At 46.7% G+C, this 17,223-nt stretch overlaps 1 protein-coding gene across 3 annotated transcripts in view; it reads right to left on the bottom strand.

Moving 5' to 3' along the window:
* Usp46 (ubiquitin specific peptidase 46) overlaps positions 1-17,223 on the bottom strand; it is a 69,204-nt gene that overhangs the window by 4,284 nt on the left and 47,697 nt on the right. For 2 of the 3 annotated variants that reach the window (NM_001191596.1, XM_087582481.1), the window contains 3 exon segments: positions 190-387; positions 2,766-2,849; positions 13,238-13,314. In NM_001191596.1, coding sequence (NP_001178525.1) covers positions 190-387; positions 2,766-2,849; positions 13,238-13,314 — 359 coding nt within the window. 3 annotated transcript variants of the gene reach the window in all.

Genomic DNA, 17,223 nt, shown 5'->3' with positions numbered 1-17,223 from the left:
ATTAAAAGAACTGTGGACTAGTTTTTGTCTAAGTCAAAGCACCTGGCTGCTGGCACCATGCTGGCCATGAGGGCGTGCAGAGACCCAGTGGGGAAAACAGGAATTCAAATTCAGTTAACATTAGGAATCACTGTATCCCTACGACCTGCCAGAAAGCCAGATAAAGCACGTCTCCCAGCCCACATTCACCTTCCACAGTGAACGACGACAGCAACCAGGTCATACATGCGGTCCAGGTTGACAGCATCGCTGGAGGTGTTGAAGAGCCGGAGCTCCAGAGGGAAGACCACCCGGTAAGACAGCTTGGTGTACCTGTGGAGTTGCTCCATGTACTTGAACCTCTTTAGGTGCAGGGCCAAAATCATGGGCAGCTTTTTTACCCTCATCCTGAGAAAGCACGAAACAGAAAACCAATGACACCCAACGCCCATTAGAAGAAAACACACTATTGCCTACACAAACAAGAGCAGGAGGGGCCCAGCAGGTACCCAGACTTTTCACAAGCAGAAAGATGTGCCCACGTATAGAGACTGGTGCATCCTGCATCCTTAGCTAACACAGTAAGAGAAGGTCACAACCACACACCTCCATTTAGTCATGGCAGATGTTCCCTCGCTGTGCCTCTGCTTGCGGAATGGGATGTGTTTGGACAGTCTGCTCCCCAGTATATGGGCAGGAGGGCAGACAAATCAAGAAAAGAAAGCTGGGGAAAGGAACAGACAGAACTTGGGGTGCCAAAGACTGTCAGAAGGAATCTTCTGGCACAAGCCTGGGCACCAAACACCAAGGCTTTCAGGCTCATGCCCACTCCTTACTCTTGTGATTTCATGCCACGTGGGTCCCCTCCCACAGTTCTCACTCTGGGTGTTCATGAAATGCAGGGGTTATCTTGGGGCTATTTTGACAAACATTAGGGAATCGAGGGGCAGGGGCTATCGTCCAGGCTGAGCCAGGCTTCATCCCATTTTTGAAGCTTCCACATGTGGTAACGCATTGAAGGTTTTGAGAAATACTGCCCTGGAGGAATTGATCTGGTCCCCTACTATCTGACCGTCCACTAGCGTTCCTGGGTAACGTGTCTGTCACACAGTAACGGCTGTGTAGATAGCACGGCTGGAGCTCAGCACCCAGCTCTCCTCCTCCTACCCCGACCCAACCCCCACTGACAAGAGTGCTGAAATTAGCACCAACACTGCTGGACCTGTGCACACCTCAGTGTGTCCTTTTCTAAAAGGACTGATTCTGAGAGAATGTTTATTGAGGAGCCTCCTAAGGTTAAAAACCCTCTTCATAAAAACAAACAAAATAAAAACATCAGATGAGACAAGCATGATGGCACCCGCCTCATAACCCCATGCTGGAGGGAGGTGCAGACAGGAAGAGGCAGGTTCTAAGGCAGCCTGGGGCTATACAGTCAGACCCTGGATGGAAAAACAATAATTATAGGAGACCTTCCTATTTCCCAGGAACAGGTGTCATTTTAATTCATAAAACATCCAGGGTTGAGCAGAAAACCACACGTGCCACACAGGTAGACCCGGCTGCCTGAGGTGAAGCGAGATCCTCAGGATAGGAAGCAGAGACAACGCACACTACATAAATACAGCTCCTGCTGCCTGCTATAGGGGTTGGCCTTCTCATGTCAAGGCTATGAAGAAAGATATCCATGGGCAGGGTTAGGGTGAAGGAGGCAGAAAAAAAAAAAGCATTGCAACTCCAGGTCTAGATCCTCAGCTCCAGAGGGCACCACTGGGTATCTGTGAGCTACCTTGAAATCTCCAGAACCAAGGAGACAAACTTATCCCAAGTGGGAGTTCACAGGAAGATTAAACGTTCAAGTTTCTTGGTTTCTGGGTTTGGGACAGTGGTAAACGAGTTAACTCAGAGTATCCAAGAGCTGTCACTAGAAGGGACTGGTAAAAAGATGGTGGACTCCAGATAGGATGCCAAGTGAGAACAGGGTAGCTTTCTTCAAGACGGTTCTTTGTGTAGCCCTGTCCTCTTAAGGTCTTTATCCCGTATTCCTGCAACTGGTGTGTCCTTGGTTCATAGCTCCTTATGAAATAACGAGTGGTTTTAAAAATCTCTGACTGGAAATAAGAAGCCCAAAGGCTACAGGAAAAGCAGCAATGCTGTGTATACTGTGTGCGGAGTACCGCGATAACTCACACATGTGCCTTATATGACTTAGCCTTACTCCTAAGAGGGTAGTGAGGATGTTCAATCCCCACTGTTTACCAGCATCCAGCACACGCTAATACCTGCTACTTATTGATGATAGAAAACATGAACAGACAGACATAGGACAGTTCTCTGAGGGTAGCATTTTTAGCCAGTGTGGTGGTTTCTCTATGCTTAGGCCAGGGAGCAGCACTATCAGGAGGTGTGGCCCTGTTGGAGTAAGTGTGTCACTGTGGCTGTGGGCTTTAAGACCCTCATCCTAGCTGCATGGAAGCCAGTCTCCTGTTTGCCTTCAGAACCAGATGTTGGTGGAACTCTCAGCTCCTCCTGCATCATTCCTGCCTGGGTGCTGCCATGCTCTGCCATGATGATAATGGACTGAACCTCGGAACCTGTAAGCCAGCCCCAGTTAGATGTTGTCCTTCTAAGAGTCGCCATGGTTATGGTGTCTGTTCACAGCAGTAAAACCCTAACCAAGACAGCCAGGTTATCTGGATGAGGTCGCTGACTCTGTGGAGCTTAGAACACAGACCCAAGGAGCCCTTCAGACACGAGTCCCCCTCCCTGCTTGGTCCTTCACGCACCTCTTCTGAGCCTCCTGTTTGCTGCAGCATGTTTCACAATAGTACTTTTGCTCACTACACAGCGTTTCTGTGTTGCTGAAGTCTCTGTGGAGAAAAATAGTTTCACCTTTTACAAAGCAGCCAGACACACCTCATACACCGCATGTGAACCCCTCTATTACCTGGAAGGCAATTCCCAAGGGAAACTGGGGAAAACAATAATCACAGAAGAGCCTTCTTAAGACTGGACTGTTAACGCCATTAGAGCATGTCTACAGGACCGGGCTGCGGCTTCACTGTGAGAGTCGGAAAAACAGTCTGATTTAAGCAATCCCAGCACTCCGGAGGTGAAGGCAGGAGGATGGGAAGTTTAGAGCCAGCATAAGCTACACGGTGAGTTCAAAAGCAGCCCCCGTCCCCTAACAAAACAAAATTTTATTTAAGGAGACCCAGACAGATACAAACTACACTTTCTAACAGATTCAGAAGGGAAAGGGGCAGTACTTAATAATAATAATAATAATAATAATAATAATAATAATAATAATAATAGGAGATGGGGAAGAGGAGGAGGAGGAAGAAGAAGAAGAGGAGGAGGAAAAGGGGAGGAGGAAGAGGAAGAAGAGGAAGAAGGAGGAGGAGGAGGAGGAAGAGAAGGAGAAGGAGAAGAGGAGGAGGAGAAGGAGAAGGAGAAGGAGAAGAGGAGGAGGAGGAAGAGGAGGAGAAGGAGAAGAGGAGGAGGAGGGGGAGGAGGAGGAAAGGGAGGAGAAAGAAGGGGAGGAGGAGGAAGGGGAGGAGGAAGGGGAGGAGGAGGAGGAGGAGGAGGAGGAGGAGGAGGAGGAGGAGGAGGAGGAGGAGGAGGAGGAAATAGTAGTGGTGGTAGCAGCAGTAGCAGCAGCAGTAGTTAGAAAACTACCAAGCCTGGTCCCAAAAAGGCAATCATAAAATCCAAAGTGGGATTTCTACATTAATTAAAAATGGCATCTCAGAGGTTCCATTTTTCAAAGACCACAAGAGTTGAAGATACTGAAATCAGAACTGCATACTACTGTCTTATGTCCGGCTTAAACCTGAGGACGGGGGAGGGTGGAGCTCAGGTAGTAGAGTGCTTGCCCCAGCCCATGCCTGGGGCCCTGGGTTCCATCTTCCATGCTGCATTAACTGGCTGTGGTGAGGCAAACGCATAATGTTCTCACTAGGGAGGTGGAAGCAAGATCAGGAGTCCGAGGTTACCTGCCATCACCTAGGTGAGTTTGAGGCCAGCCTAGGCTACAAGAGATGCTGCCTCTCTGTCTCTCTCTGTATCTCTGTCTGTCTCTGTCTGTCTCTGTCTCTGTCTGTCTCATAAACACACACACACACACACACACACACACACGTCTCTATGTCTCTCTGTCTGCCTCTCTCTCTCTAACACACACACACACTTGAGTCATCAAGAGGTGGTGGCCTATCCACCACTGCTCTCCCACACACCACAGGATAAGCACTTTAGTCTGTCTTATTTTAAAAACAAAGGCCATTGTGGCTGTGTTGGATATAATCTTATCAGAAGGCTCTGCCTGCTATTTAGAGCTTTCACTTTCTAAATATCATGGCCTTTCAGTCTTTCCTGGATTCAACTCTGCATTTCTGTGGTCAGCTTCAAACACATTTAGAAAACAACATTTAGAATCTACTACTCTGGAATTTCAAAAATGCCTGCTGACACTTCCCTTCTTCACATCATCTCCCAGCAGCAGAATGATCAGGGTTGTATTAAACAGAAAAAAAAAATGGTATCAATGAACTGTCGCTTACAGAGAACTCATCAAAGGAACGCATTGTCCATTTGCTCAATCCTCAGAATGGCACTAGGTCCTGGGGACCTGGAGATGACTATCCTCATATAAAGACAAGTACAAATGTGCCCCTGAGGATACCTTACCCTTAAACCACTAGAGGTGACTCCCCTGATTAAGATCATGTACTCAGGAGAAATAGTCAGACTCCCACAGCCCCAGGTCCTGGGCCTCAGACCCTACCAATCGTCTAACCTGGCCTCCTACTCTACTCTGCTGCTTCCTGATGCAGACTCTCCTGCATGGGCTGTATCCTCCTCTGTTAACTTCTCAGCAATGGGAGAGCTTTTCAGAGTCCCACCATGGCTGGGAAGCCTGGCTACTCAGAACACAGGGAACCACCCCTCTCCAGGGTGTCCAGGGTGGGTTTCCCTAGGGAGCCCCCAGGCTCAGATCCCACTGTGGTAGATTTTGTTTGTTTTGTTCTTAAGGGTGTATGTGTGAGAGAGAGAGTGTATGTGTGTAAGAGTGTGAGTGTGTCTGTAAATGTGACGTTCAAGTGAGTGTGTGACTGTGTGCATGTCTGTGTGTGTTGTGTGAATGTGTGTGTGTGTGACTATGTGTGTGTCTGTGCCTGTGAGTATGTGTATCTGTGTGTGAATATGTGTGAATGTGTACGTGTGTATGTCTATGTGTGTCTGTGCATGCATCTGTACATGTGAGCAATGTATGTACATGTGTGTAAATGTATGTGTTGTGTGAGTGTGTTGTATGACTGTGAGTATGTGTGCATGTGTCTGTGTGTGTGAATATGTATATGTGTGTGCGTCTATGTGAATGTATGTGAGTGTGTGTATGTGTGTAAGCGTGTGTGTGTGAATGCATGTGTATGTGTATGAGTGTGTGTATGTGTGTATGCATGTATGTGTGTGAATGCATGTGTATGTGTATGAGTGTGTGTATGTGTGTAAGTATGTATGTGAATGTATGTATGTATATGAGTGTGTATATGATTTTGTGTATGTGTGACTGCGTGACTGTATGTATATCTGTAAGTGTGTATATGTATGTAAATATGTGTTTGTATGTATGTATCTGTGTATAAGCGTGTGTATGTGTGTGAATGCATATGTGTGTATGTATATGAGTGTGTGTATGTGTATGATTATGTATATGTGTGTGTGACTGTATGTGTATCTGTGTGTAAGTGTGTATATATGTGTGAATGTGTATTGTATGTATGTGTGTTTATGTGTGTGTGTATCTGTGTGTAAGTGTGCATATGTATGTGAATGTGTATTTGTATATATGTGTGTATCTGTGTATAAGTGTGTGTATGTGTGTGTGAATGCATATGTATGTGTATATGTATGATTATGTGTATGTGTGTGTGACTGTGTATGACTATATGTGTATCTGTGTGTAAGTGTGTATATGTATGTGAATGTGTGTTTGTATGCATGTTTGTGTGTATCTGTGTATAAGTGTATGTGTTTGAATGCATATGTATATATATGTGTATGAGTGTGTGTAGGTGTATAATTATGTGTATGTGTGACTGTGTATTTATCTATGTGTAAATGTGTATATGTGTGTGAATGTGTTTGTGTGTATGTGTGTGTGTGTGTCTGTGTGTGCGCGCGCGCCCACGCATTATGTACAGAGGCCAGAAGAAAGCATCATCTGTCCCCCTCTGTCACTCTCTTCCTATCCTTTGAGGAAGTCCTCTACCCAAACCTGACTCTTATTTTCTCAGACAGTCCTAGGACCCAACCATCCTCCTGCCTCCACAGACCTCAGAACTTATTTACACACATGCACAAGGTGCCTGACTTGTTACATGAACTCAGAACCCTGAACTTTTTCCTCTGGATTATATGTCAAGGATTCTTAAAAGAACAGGGAGAGATCTTGTGTGTTTCAATCACTGATATATAACCAGCCTGACCACGCTGAATGAATGAATGAATGAAGACAGACAGTTAGATAGATAGATAGATAGATAGATAGATAGATAGATAGATAGATAGAAGAATAAAGTCCAGGGGGAAAGCAGAGAGAAAAGAAAAAAGTGTCCTGGAATAATCAGGGTATTTTCCTAAGAGGCAATGTCAGGTGGACTGAAGGAAGCTGCTGGGGAAATAGAGTCACAGAGGAAAGGCACAGCAGCAGGGAGAGCCACCATTGCAGGGAGCAGCACAAGCTCAGATATGACTAAGAAGCTTGCATGGTCCCTGCAGCTCAGTGGTTCCTGAACAGCGTGGGGAAGACATGAGTAGACAGTGTTCCTGAGAACCGCTACTCTCAATAGCTCCACAGAAAGGCTGAGAGGGCATCGGGAGGCAAGGAAACCCTTGACAAGCAATCACGCTCAACTCTCTGATTTCAGCCCTTACTGCGCAATCACACTCACCCACAACGGAATGCAGACCCAGGGACTAACTGCTCTGCAGTATTGTTTGGGACTGGTTCCCTGATCAGAGCAATCAAGGAAACCACAGCCAAGAGGAAGGAGCCAAATAGGCAACCTTAAAAGCTATGAGTGCTCTTTGTAGGCTGGGATAGGATAAAACACAGCGAGAGTTTTCAATCGTTGATCATTTCGAGTCTCAAAATCCAAAATGCTAGTCCCAAGCAGTTAGATAAGGGATACTCAATCTGTATTAATTTAAAAGCCCCATTTTTTCTTTTTTTTTAAAGATTTTTATTTATGTATGAGTACACTTGTAGCTGTCTTCAGACACACCAGAAGACGTCACTGGATCCCATTGCAGATGGTTGTGAGCCACCATGTGGTTGCTGGGAATTGAACTCAGGGCCTCTGGAAACACAGCCAGTGCTCTTAACCTCTGAGCCATCTCTCCAGCCCTAAACGCCACATTTTAAAAGGCCACCATCCTCCTTAGTCCCAGCAGGTCAGAAGTACAATGCCACCAAGTGGTGGTGGCATACACCTTTAATCCCAGCACTTGGGAGGCAGAGGTAGGAGAATCTCTGGGTTAGAGGCCAGCCTGGTCTACATAGTGGGTTCCATGACAGAGCTACAGACAGAAACCCTGTCTCAAAGAGAGAGGGGTATGGAGGAGGGGGAGGGGGAGCATAATGCCATAATAAAAAGTATGTAGCTGTCAAGACAATGAACCTGAGAAATGGGACCAGAGGGTAGGCTAGTGGGCGGCTGGTCCAGCAATGGAAGCAGAGCAGGTCACACTGGTGGTTCGTAGAACAAAAGGGAATGAGGTAGTACACCTGTAAGCATAGCACTCAAAGGCTTAGGTAAAGAAGATCGGGGCCAGCCTGGGCTACATGAGGAGGTGCCCTCTCTCACAACAACATCAAAATAATAATAATAATAATAATAATAATAATAAAGTGAGCAAGAAAGGTTGGAGGAGTTTTTCAAAGCCATGTTAAAATAAGCAGGAGGCAGCAGAGAGATCTTTCTGGAACGTAGGATAAATTACTAATGCACAGAGAAGGCTGGGGAAGCACGGAGCTCTCTGTCTTGCCTTCAGGAGGGTAGTAGCGGCAATCAAGCATTATTTTCAGATTCACCATGGGAACAAATCTAATAAGAAATGCATGCCTTTATAAAGAAACGTAAAAGCTTTTCGGAGACAGAGCCAGCCTGAGTAAGTGGGGCTGAGGGTGGGGACCAGATGTTCCAGTTCCATCCAGATGTCAGCCTGCAAATGAAGCACCTAAGGAGTTCGGTCAAAATACAGACTCTGATTCTAAAGACATTAAATCATTTCTAGTGACATCCCGAGCAGTGTCAACGGTGCTGGCTCACTGACCTGAGCAAGACAGTACAGAGAGGGCGCTGAGTTTCTCAAGGCTCGGTGCTCCCAGAATCACCAGAGCATACACTACAGACCAAAGCCCAGACTCACGGACGCTCTTCATGTGTGCAATGCTTCACTTCCTCAGCATCCCAGGTGTCTCTAACATATGACCAAAGCCTGAGAACCACTGACTCGAGTGTTAAAGAAAGGGGGTGAGGACAGAGGAAGGGGTGCACAGGGTGGGGTGGGGGTATATACTATGGAAATCAGTATTGTGGTTACACACACACACACACACACACACACACACACACACACACGACCCAGCTTAGGTTGTGCTTGAAGGATTCTTAAGTCCGAATACCTGAGACTTAAGAGTCAGGATACCTCAGAGACACGTGAATATCCATGCCACTTGCTACACAATTCACAACACACAGAACCAGCCTAATGTCTGTGGACAGGCGAATGGATAAAGACAATGCAGTCCACATGTACAATGGTCTTTTATTTAGACACGAATAAGAATATGATCACAGGGGTTGGGGATTTAGCTCAGTGGTAGAGCGCTTGCCTAGGAAGCGCAAGGCCCTGGGTTCGGTCCCCAGCTCCGAAAAAAAAAAAAAAAAGAATATGATCACAATGCACAGGAAAAGGAATGGAACGGACATCACTACGTTAAGCAAAATAAGCCAGATTCAGAAAGATAGCCCCCCCCCCGGGTGTGTGTGTGTGTGTGTGTGTGTTTGCCTCTCCCTCTCTGTCTCTCTCTATCTCAGTCCCTGTGTGTGTGCCTCTGTCTCTGTCTCTGTCTCTGTTTCTCTCTCTCTCTGTGTATGTGTGTGTGAGTGCTTCTGTGTGTGTGCCTCTCTCTGTCTCTCTCTGTGTGTCTCTCTCTGTGTGTCTCTCTCTCTGTCTCTCTCTCTCTCTCTCTCTCTCTCTCTCTCTCTCTCTCTGTTTGTCTCTCCCCTGCCGTGTGTGTGTGCCTGTGCAAGTGCTTCTGTGTGTGTGTCTCTCTCTGTCTCTCTGTCTCTGTCTCTTTGTCTCTGTCTCTCTGTCTCTGTCTGTCTCTGTGTGTGTGTGTGTGTGTGTGTGTGTGTGTGTGTGTGTGTGTGTGTGTGTGTAGGGCATGTAAATAAAGGTCTATGAAGGGAGGAAGAACTTTAACAGAAAATGAGGAGTCGATGAGATATGAATGTAGAGGGGAGGACTGTTTGAGGAGAGAAAGGAACCAAGAAAAGAAAGTGGGTGAGAAGGCAGGGGGAGTGGTGTAAGAACAAACTGTAATGTCTGAGAACGTCACATGAAACGCATCCCTTAGTACGCCAACTGAAAAATTAATTTAAAAAAATCTGTGAGTGTCACACTCCAGAAAATGTCCCATGTCAGAAATGACCAAAACTAAGACAACATAGGAGAAGGATTTGGGTGACATTCAGTAGGGTGACAATGTGTACAAACTCAGGATATAAATTGAGTGTCTTTAAACAGGTAGAAACAGGATCCCTAAAGATCAGTTTGCACATACAGAGAGCTCTGAGAGGACTCAGAGGCCACAGGGACGCCTGGCTGACCGCCTGGGCCACTAGGGTTTCAAGCGAGGGGAAGAAGAAAGCCTTTCACACCTACACTCTTCAAGGTGAAGAGCCACAGGGAGAGCAAAGGAGCTGAGGGGGAGAGAAAACACCAGAAAGGCTTGAGAAGGACAACCAGGACAAACTGCACTAAGTCTTTGCCTGAGGGCATCTCTGAGCTTTGCAAAGGAGGGGGAGGGGGGAAGCACCCTCTTTCTTAGAATCCGCTGTCACAGGCGCTCAGCCTGCCTAGGATGCAATTCTGAGGTCTGAAGCATGAGTTTTTGGCTCAGAGAACAGTGTGGGCTCATGGTTTCTTTCCAGCTGTCTTCTGAATTTTAATGTTATTTATATCATGTCTCTGGGGCGAGAGTTTGGTGGGAATACACTGGAATCTGTCACGCAAAACCCCTCTGGAAGGAGGAGGCTAGACACTTACTTCAGGGCCCCCGATTTCAGCATGAGTCCCTAACAGTCATTAAGAGAGATGACAGACAGAAACCTCACATCATAAACCCTAATACAGGGGATGTTAAAGAGCTCCTAACTGAAAAACAAAATGAATCCAACCCGAATTGAGCCAGGGAGGCTAGTGTCACAGCCACTGCATCTCCAGACTCAAAGACTTTATTATTTGTTTATTTATTTATATTTATCTGAGCCCTGGCTATCATGGAAGTCACTATGTAAATCAGGCTGGCCTCGAACTCAGAAAAGTCAGCCTGCCTCTACTTCCCGCGTGCTGAACTTTAATGTATGTGGCATTACAACCACAATCTGAAGATTTTATTTGGCAGGAAGAAAAAAAAAACAGCCAATGGGTTTGCTGGAGTTAGCCACCCTGAGTCTCCTGCATTCTGACAGAAGAGACTGAAGGTTTGGGCCCCGTCAGGCAGCCGCTGACTGACTTCTCTTTATGACGTACGAGGGCAGGTGTTAGTGAGCTGGCCAAGATCTAATTTAGGGGTGACCTAAAGTTGTGGAGTACTTCTCAGGAACGCTGATGGGCCTGGACTGTCCAGTCAGAGAGTAATAATCTGAGGGATCTAAAAGGCCAGTGTGGAAGCTATGATGGTTAATCCTCATTGTCATTTTGACTGGATTTAGACATACCTAAGAATATGCTTCTGGGGGTAGCTGGGGTTGTGTTTCCAGAGAGGATAACAGGGAACGAATGACCCACACTGAATGTTGACAGCATCATCCCATGCACTGGGGTCCAGGACTGAATAAAAATGGGACAGAAGGGAGGGAGGAGCATTCACCTCGATGGTTCCTAACTATAGACTCGGTACGACCGACCAGCTGCCCTGTGTTCTGGCCGCCATGCCTTCTCCACTGTGATGGACTGTACCCTCAAACTGTGAGCCAAAATCAACCCTTCTCCCGCTCAGTTGTCTCATCTGTTGGGCATTTTATCACAGTAATGAGAAAGGTGACTCACGCAAGAGCAGTCACACACCGCCCTTCCCCATCTTTGCCATTTCCAACCACCTCTACCTTTCCATGGGGAATTCCTCCGTGAAAACTGAATCCATGATTCAGTTCTCCACGACACGTCTGAGGTCAGAACTAAGCACTCAGTGCTGTGTCTGCTTCAGTGCTACAATCACCACAACCTTCCTTCTAACAGCCAGGGATTCCGTCAGACCTCCTCAAACCCCAACACCTACCCCATGAGGGGACAGCAACATCCTTCCCCCACAGGACAACGCTGAGACAACTTTCTCTTTTTCCAGTCAAGTACATCGGTCCATATAGTCATGAGCGCAAAGGAGACCCAAATATGGTCTGTTTTTACAGGAGGGTCGCCCAGTCCCTTAACAGAACCAAGCTGAAGAAAGAGGCCGGCCTGAAAAACATACTTTAAACTTTCCTCATTTGCTCCATGCTGAGAGTGGAGAGGGAAGAACTGGGAAATGAACGGAAAAGCAATCAGCCCCCAAGTCGTACAACCTACCATACCAAGAAGCTCTTCCAGCAAGCTCCAGTCTGCTGATTCTTACTGATGCAAACAGACAGCGCCTTGTTATGATACTGTAAGATGCCCACAGCTGTGGCAACTGTTTGTTGGGGCAGCCCACCCTACTGCTGAGCTGCATCAGCTTCTTCACCATTGGCCACTCTGTAGGGCAGCCTTATCCCTATGCTCTGGGGATCATCTGTGTAGCCCGACTTGACTGGAAATAGCCAGCTTGGTGATTTGTGACATTCGTTCTGTAGCCTATGTCTAGGACAGGATTAGGAAAATTATAAGCACCTATTTCCTTGCTGAAAGGGAGTAGGGATGGGGAATCTTGTCCTTGCAACAGTTCTAAACATTTTCTTTCCTTCAAAAGGAAAAGATTTAAAGGACTTCCTTTCCTTTAAAAAGATTTATTTCACTATGTATGCATATGAGAACGGAGGCCGTAGGATTGGATCTCCCCAAAACTGGAATTGGCTGACGTGGGTGTTGAGAACTGAATTCAGGTCCTTCGGTCAAACACTGTCACCACAGAATGACTGAGTCATCTCCCCAGCCTCTCTGAGCACTGTTTCAATGCATATGCGAATGTGTTCTATCTGCAGTGATCCTGGGCACATGTTGTTAAACTCTGGCTCATTACTGTCTCTTGACGCTAATGAGGAATCTCTACAGAACATCAAAGCCATGCAGAAAAGGCAATTCCATCACTGGTTCTCAAGGCATATAAATGTTCATGTACAAACTTACCTCAGAGCAGCGGTTCTCAGTCTTCCTGATGTTGCGATCCTTTAATACAGTTCCTCACATTGTGGTGACCCCCAACCATAAAATTACTTTCACTGCCACTTCATAACTGCAATTTTCCTACCATTATGAATCATAATGTAAGTATCTGCATTTTCCAATGGTCTTAGGAGACCCCTGGGAAAGGGTCATTCAACCCCCAAAGGGGCTTGTGCCCCGCAGGTTGATAACTGCTACCTTAGAAAATAAGTCATGGCTGGCATCTGTATCACTTATTAACTTAATACGTGAGTGAGTTTATGCAGGCAGATACACACATGCATGTGCACGCGCGCACACGCGCACACACACACACACACACACACACACAGAGAGAGCGCTAATACACATCTGCATTGCAGATTAAAGGTTTATTTTTAACTACAGTGATGAATTACTTCCACCTGATCCTCTCTGCTCAAAAAGACCTGACTCCAGACCACATTTACTTTTCATCTCTTGGGGAAGAATAGAAAGTAAAATAAGATAATAAGGCTACATTGGTTTAAAAGCAGGGGATGGTTCTGTGGGATTTGAGTCTCCTTATGTGCTTACGAGCCAGGTCAAAAGCTCGAACCCCAGGCAGAGTGCGAGCAGTTACCTCAGACAATGGGTGATGGAGGTGTTCTGTTCCACATCAACAGAGAGGTCAAGAAAATCTTCGTCTTTGCTACTCACCTGAGGCAAAAAAAAGGGGGGCGGAGGAGTTAGGTACAAAATACACAACAGACACTGTAGCTAAGACTTTGAGTGTTTATAGGTGGCCCAACATGTGGCAGCAGTAAAGTCGCATGTGGCTATGAATACCCACCAGAGTTAGTTCAGAACTTCCCAACCCAATCCCAATTCAACTTCATTCCTTCACAATTCTGATTCTAAATGTGGTAACTAAAACTCAACCAGGTTTCTCCCCCTCTTCATCCATATTCCTCATCCTGGCTACCCATGAGCATCAGACAGGCATCTGTGTAGCCCATATTGGGAGAGGATAGGGACAGAAAAAGTCCAGGAGATAAGAAGCCTCCACCCACATGGTGGCCTTTCACCAAGTTCAGTCCCTGAAGCCCCTTCTCCAGTGCCCATTCAAGCCCTGTGGACTGTCGGGCTAATCCCCATTGAGCTGTCCTTAGGAAAGAGGTTCCCATCTGCAGAGTCCTGTGCTGTCACTCGTGAGCTGGTCACACAGCCCATCCTGATACAGACCACTATCCGCTAACCCAGCTCACTGCCCCAGCCCTTCACATGTCAGTCAAAGCTCCCGGAGTGACTGCTGCTTTCCACTCACTCACCAACAACCCTGAGGTTTTACAGTTTTGCTAGTGGACTGGGAGGGATGAGCTGACCCAGCCACAAACTTGAATGTTCAGTCTGCTGGCAGGAAAGTGAAGGCCGCACTCACTTAAAAGGTAATGTGCACCCACACTCCAGTGAGTATATGGGCAACATAAGCTAGACTTGGCTGGTTCTCCTCCTCCTCCTCCTCTTCCTCCTCCTCTTCTTCCTCCTCTTCTTCTTCCTCTTTTCTTCTTCCTCTTCCTCTCCTCCTCCTCTTTCTCTTCCTCATCATCCTCCCCTTCCTCCTCCTTTGCCTTTCAGGGGGCAGAGCTGGGAGTTTTGGGAAGTACACTATGTGAAATTCCCAAATAATAAAAACATTCTGTTGGGGAAAGGGGGCAGCAGTGACCCTATAACTGCAGACTCTAGAAAAATGACCTAGAGAAACACTCAAGAGCTACAGACACATTCTCTGATGCTATGACAGTAAACATAACAGTGTGGGCTGCCCCTGCTGACTCTGAAGAATATGAATTAAGGTCAGTTACTCAGCCTCTCTATACCTCTGTCTCCTCACTGGGCTAGGAAAAGCATCTCCTATGACTGCTGTGAGGTAAGATGACCTATGCAGAGAGCCTTATCAAGTAAGTGTTAACTGATAAGTGGAGCCCGACTATAATCCCAGGACTTGAGTGGATGAGGCAGGCAGACCTCTCAGAGTTTGAATCCACATAGTAGGTTCAAGACCAGCTAGGATCATGCAGTTTTTAATAAAAAACAAACAATAACAAAGCCACTGGGTGTAGTGGTGTGCACCTTGAATCCTAGCACTTAGGAGGCAGACTGGCGGAATTTGAGGTCATGCTAGTCTAAATAGTAAGTTCCTGGACACTCAGCGTTAATACACAGGGAGACCTAGCTCAAAAATGAAGTGTTCAGGAAATGTTCACAAAGCTAGAAATGGTTTGCTACATGGTAGTTACATTAAATGAAAAGATATGATACATATCTTTTACATATGATATACACTAACTCTTTAAAAGGTATGGCCTACCTAGATGAACGGTCCTATGCTGTACTTTCTCTTGTTATTGGTGAAGCCATCTTAGCTCCAAGTCTATGACTGACTACAGGTCATCTCATCAAGAGGACATTGCCATCACCACACCCTACAGCCGAGAGGGAGGGAGGGAGGGAGGGAGAGAGAGAGAGAGACAGAGAGAGACAGAGACAGAGAGAGAGACAGAGACAGAGAGAGCACGTGCGTGCATGTGTGTAATATTTTGAGACAGTGATTCACTATGCAGTCAAGCCTGGCCTTGAATTGAATCCTTGATCCTCATGCCTCAGCCCTGTGAGTCTTAGAATTCCAGGTGACTATAGACAGACGGGCATATGCCAGAGCACCCAGCTCTTTCCCCATTCTTTTTTTTTTTTGTTTTTTTTTTTTTTGTTTTTTTTTTTGTTTTTTTTTTGTTTTGTTTTTTTTGTTTGTTTTTTTTTGTTTTTTTATTAACTTGAGTATTTCTTATATACATTTCGAGTGTTATTCCCTTTCCCGGTTTCCGGGCAAACATCCCCCTCCCCCCTCCTCTTCCTTATGGGTGTTCCCCTCCCAACCCTCCCCCCATTGCCGCCCTCCCCCCATCTTTCCCCATTCTTAAATCCAAGTGAGCCCCAGAACTTGTCTCAGCCAGGGGAGACTCTAGAAGACACATTATCAGCAAATGAGCACTGGTAAACTGCTTTTCCTTTTCTAAAAATTATATCACATGTATGTATGTGCATTACATGTGTTTCTGTTGCCTCTATACAGACTAGAAGAGGGGCTAGGGTCCCCTGGAACTGGAGTTACAGAGAGTTGTAAGCAACCATGTAGAAGCTGGGAACCGAACCTGGGTCTTCTAAAGAGTAGCTAGTGTTCTAAGCTGCTGATCCATCTCTCCAGACCATGTAGCCTCTTTCTGGCACTTCTGCCATCACTGTAAGAATGCTAAGCCCAGGGGTTGGGGATTTAGCTCAGTGGTAGAGCGCTTGCCTAACAAGCGCAAGGCCCTGGGTTTGGTCCCCAGCAAGAAAAAGAATGCTAAGCCCACCTGACCCTGCATTCAGGAAGAAAATACAAGACTTCAGGAATGTGGTCTCAACTTAGACACCCACCTAAAGCGAATGCCCTGGCCAGCCTATGGACAGGGGCATAAGCCAGCAGACCACAAACACACATTTTCAGCCAGAGCCAGCCTAAGTCACCTAGCCCTAAGCCAACACACTTTGCAGAGGTTATAACAACACGTGACAGTTGCACTCGAGCCTCAGAGCTTCGACAGTAGCTGGTAGCCAACACTGGAGAACTGATACAAACACACGGCATAATATATTTTCTGTTTTCCTTACTAAAGCTCAGAAGGTTGGCTTTGGCAGTAAGTAACTAAGATCCCGGTTTATTAATATGTGCACACTCGGCTCTGCGTCTGCCCTTGGGGTACCGAGACGGTTTTCAGTGTGACAGCTCTTCTCTGTTCTGGGAAGTGAAACAGCTCTCTTTCATTCGGGGGTAGAAAGGGGATATATAAATCTTGGGGAGTGGGAAGGGGTTTTCAGGGGGATTGTACATTATGGGCTGGGACTGCACTGTTGGGAATGCTTCATTTGCATGAAGAGGAATTCCAGGTGCTTAAACCTGTAATTTGACCATCTGGGGGATGTGACAACTTCAAAGCGGGCTGTAAGGCTAAGTGCCCTGGGGTATGCAGGCCCACAACAGGGACTGAGCAATCCTTATGCCTGTTAGTCTCCTGCTGAGATTTTCAGGGTTTGGATAAGTCTCAGCCTCGCTCTTGCTCCAGGCCTGCTCCACCGTGTCCCACATTCTGCTCTGCTCCCCGACCCATCCCATCATGCTTGCCCCTGCCACACCCTCCCCTACCACACTCACCCCTACCACACCCTCCCCTACCACACCCGCCTCTACCACACTTGCCTCTACCACACCTGCTCCCACATCTCCCCCTTTCTGTTTTATTTGAACTCAGAGATTGGCCTGCCTCTGCTTCCGAAGTGCTGAGAAGAAGATTCATTAAGCCAAAGAGAAATCCCGTGAAAATCCAGATCAACAACAATGGTGAATATCTGTATGAATAAGGATGTGATTGATGGCCATTCTTGGTTTGCCTCTCGAAATACTACTCATGCCTGGTAGCGGTGCTGGTGCTGCTGGTCGTTCGTGGTGGTGCTGGTGACTGTGGTGGTGCTGGTGACTGTGGTGGTGCTGGTGACTGTGGTGGTGCTGGTGACTGTGGTGGTGCTAGTGAC

Source organism: Rattus norvegicus, chromosome 14, assembly GCF_021556685.1.
Source record: "Rattus norvegicus strain SHRSP/BbbUtx chromosome 14, alternate assembly SHRSP_T2T, whole genome shotgun sequence".
In the NCBI taxonomy this organism is placed as follows: Eukaryota; Metazoa; Chordata; class Mammalia; order Rodentia; family Muridae; genus Rattus; species Rattus norvegicus.
The sequence above is the reverse complement of the archived record's forward strand: the minus strand, read 5'-3'. Positions and strand labels throughout refer to the sequence as shown.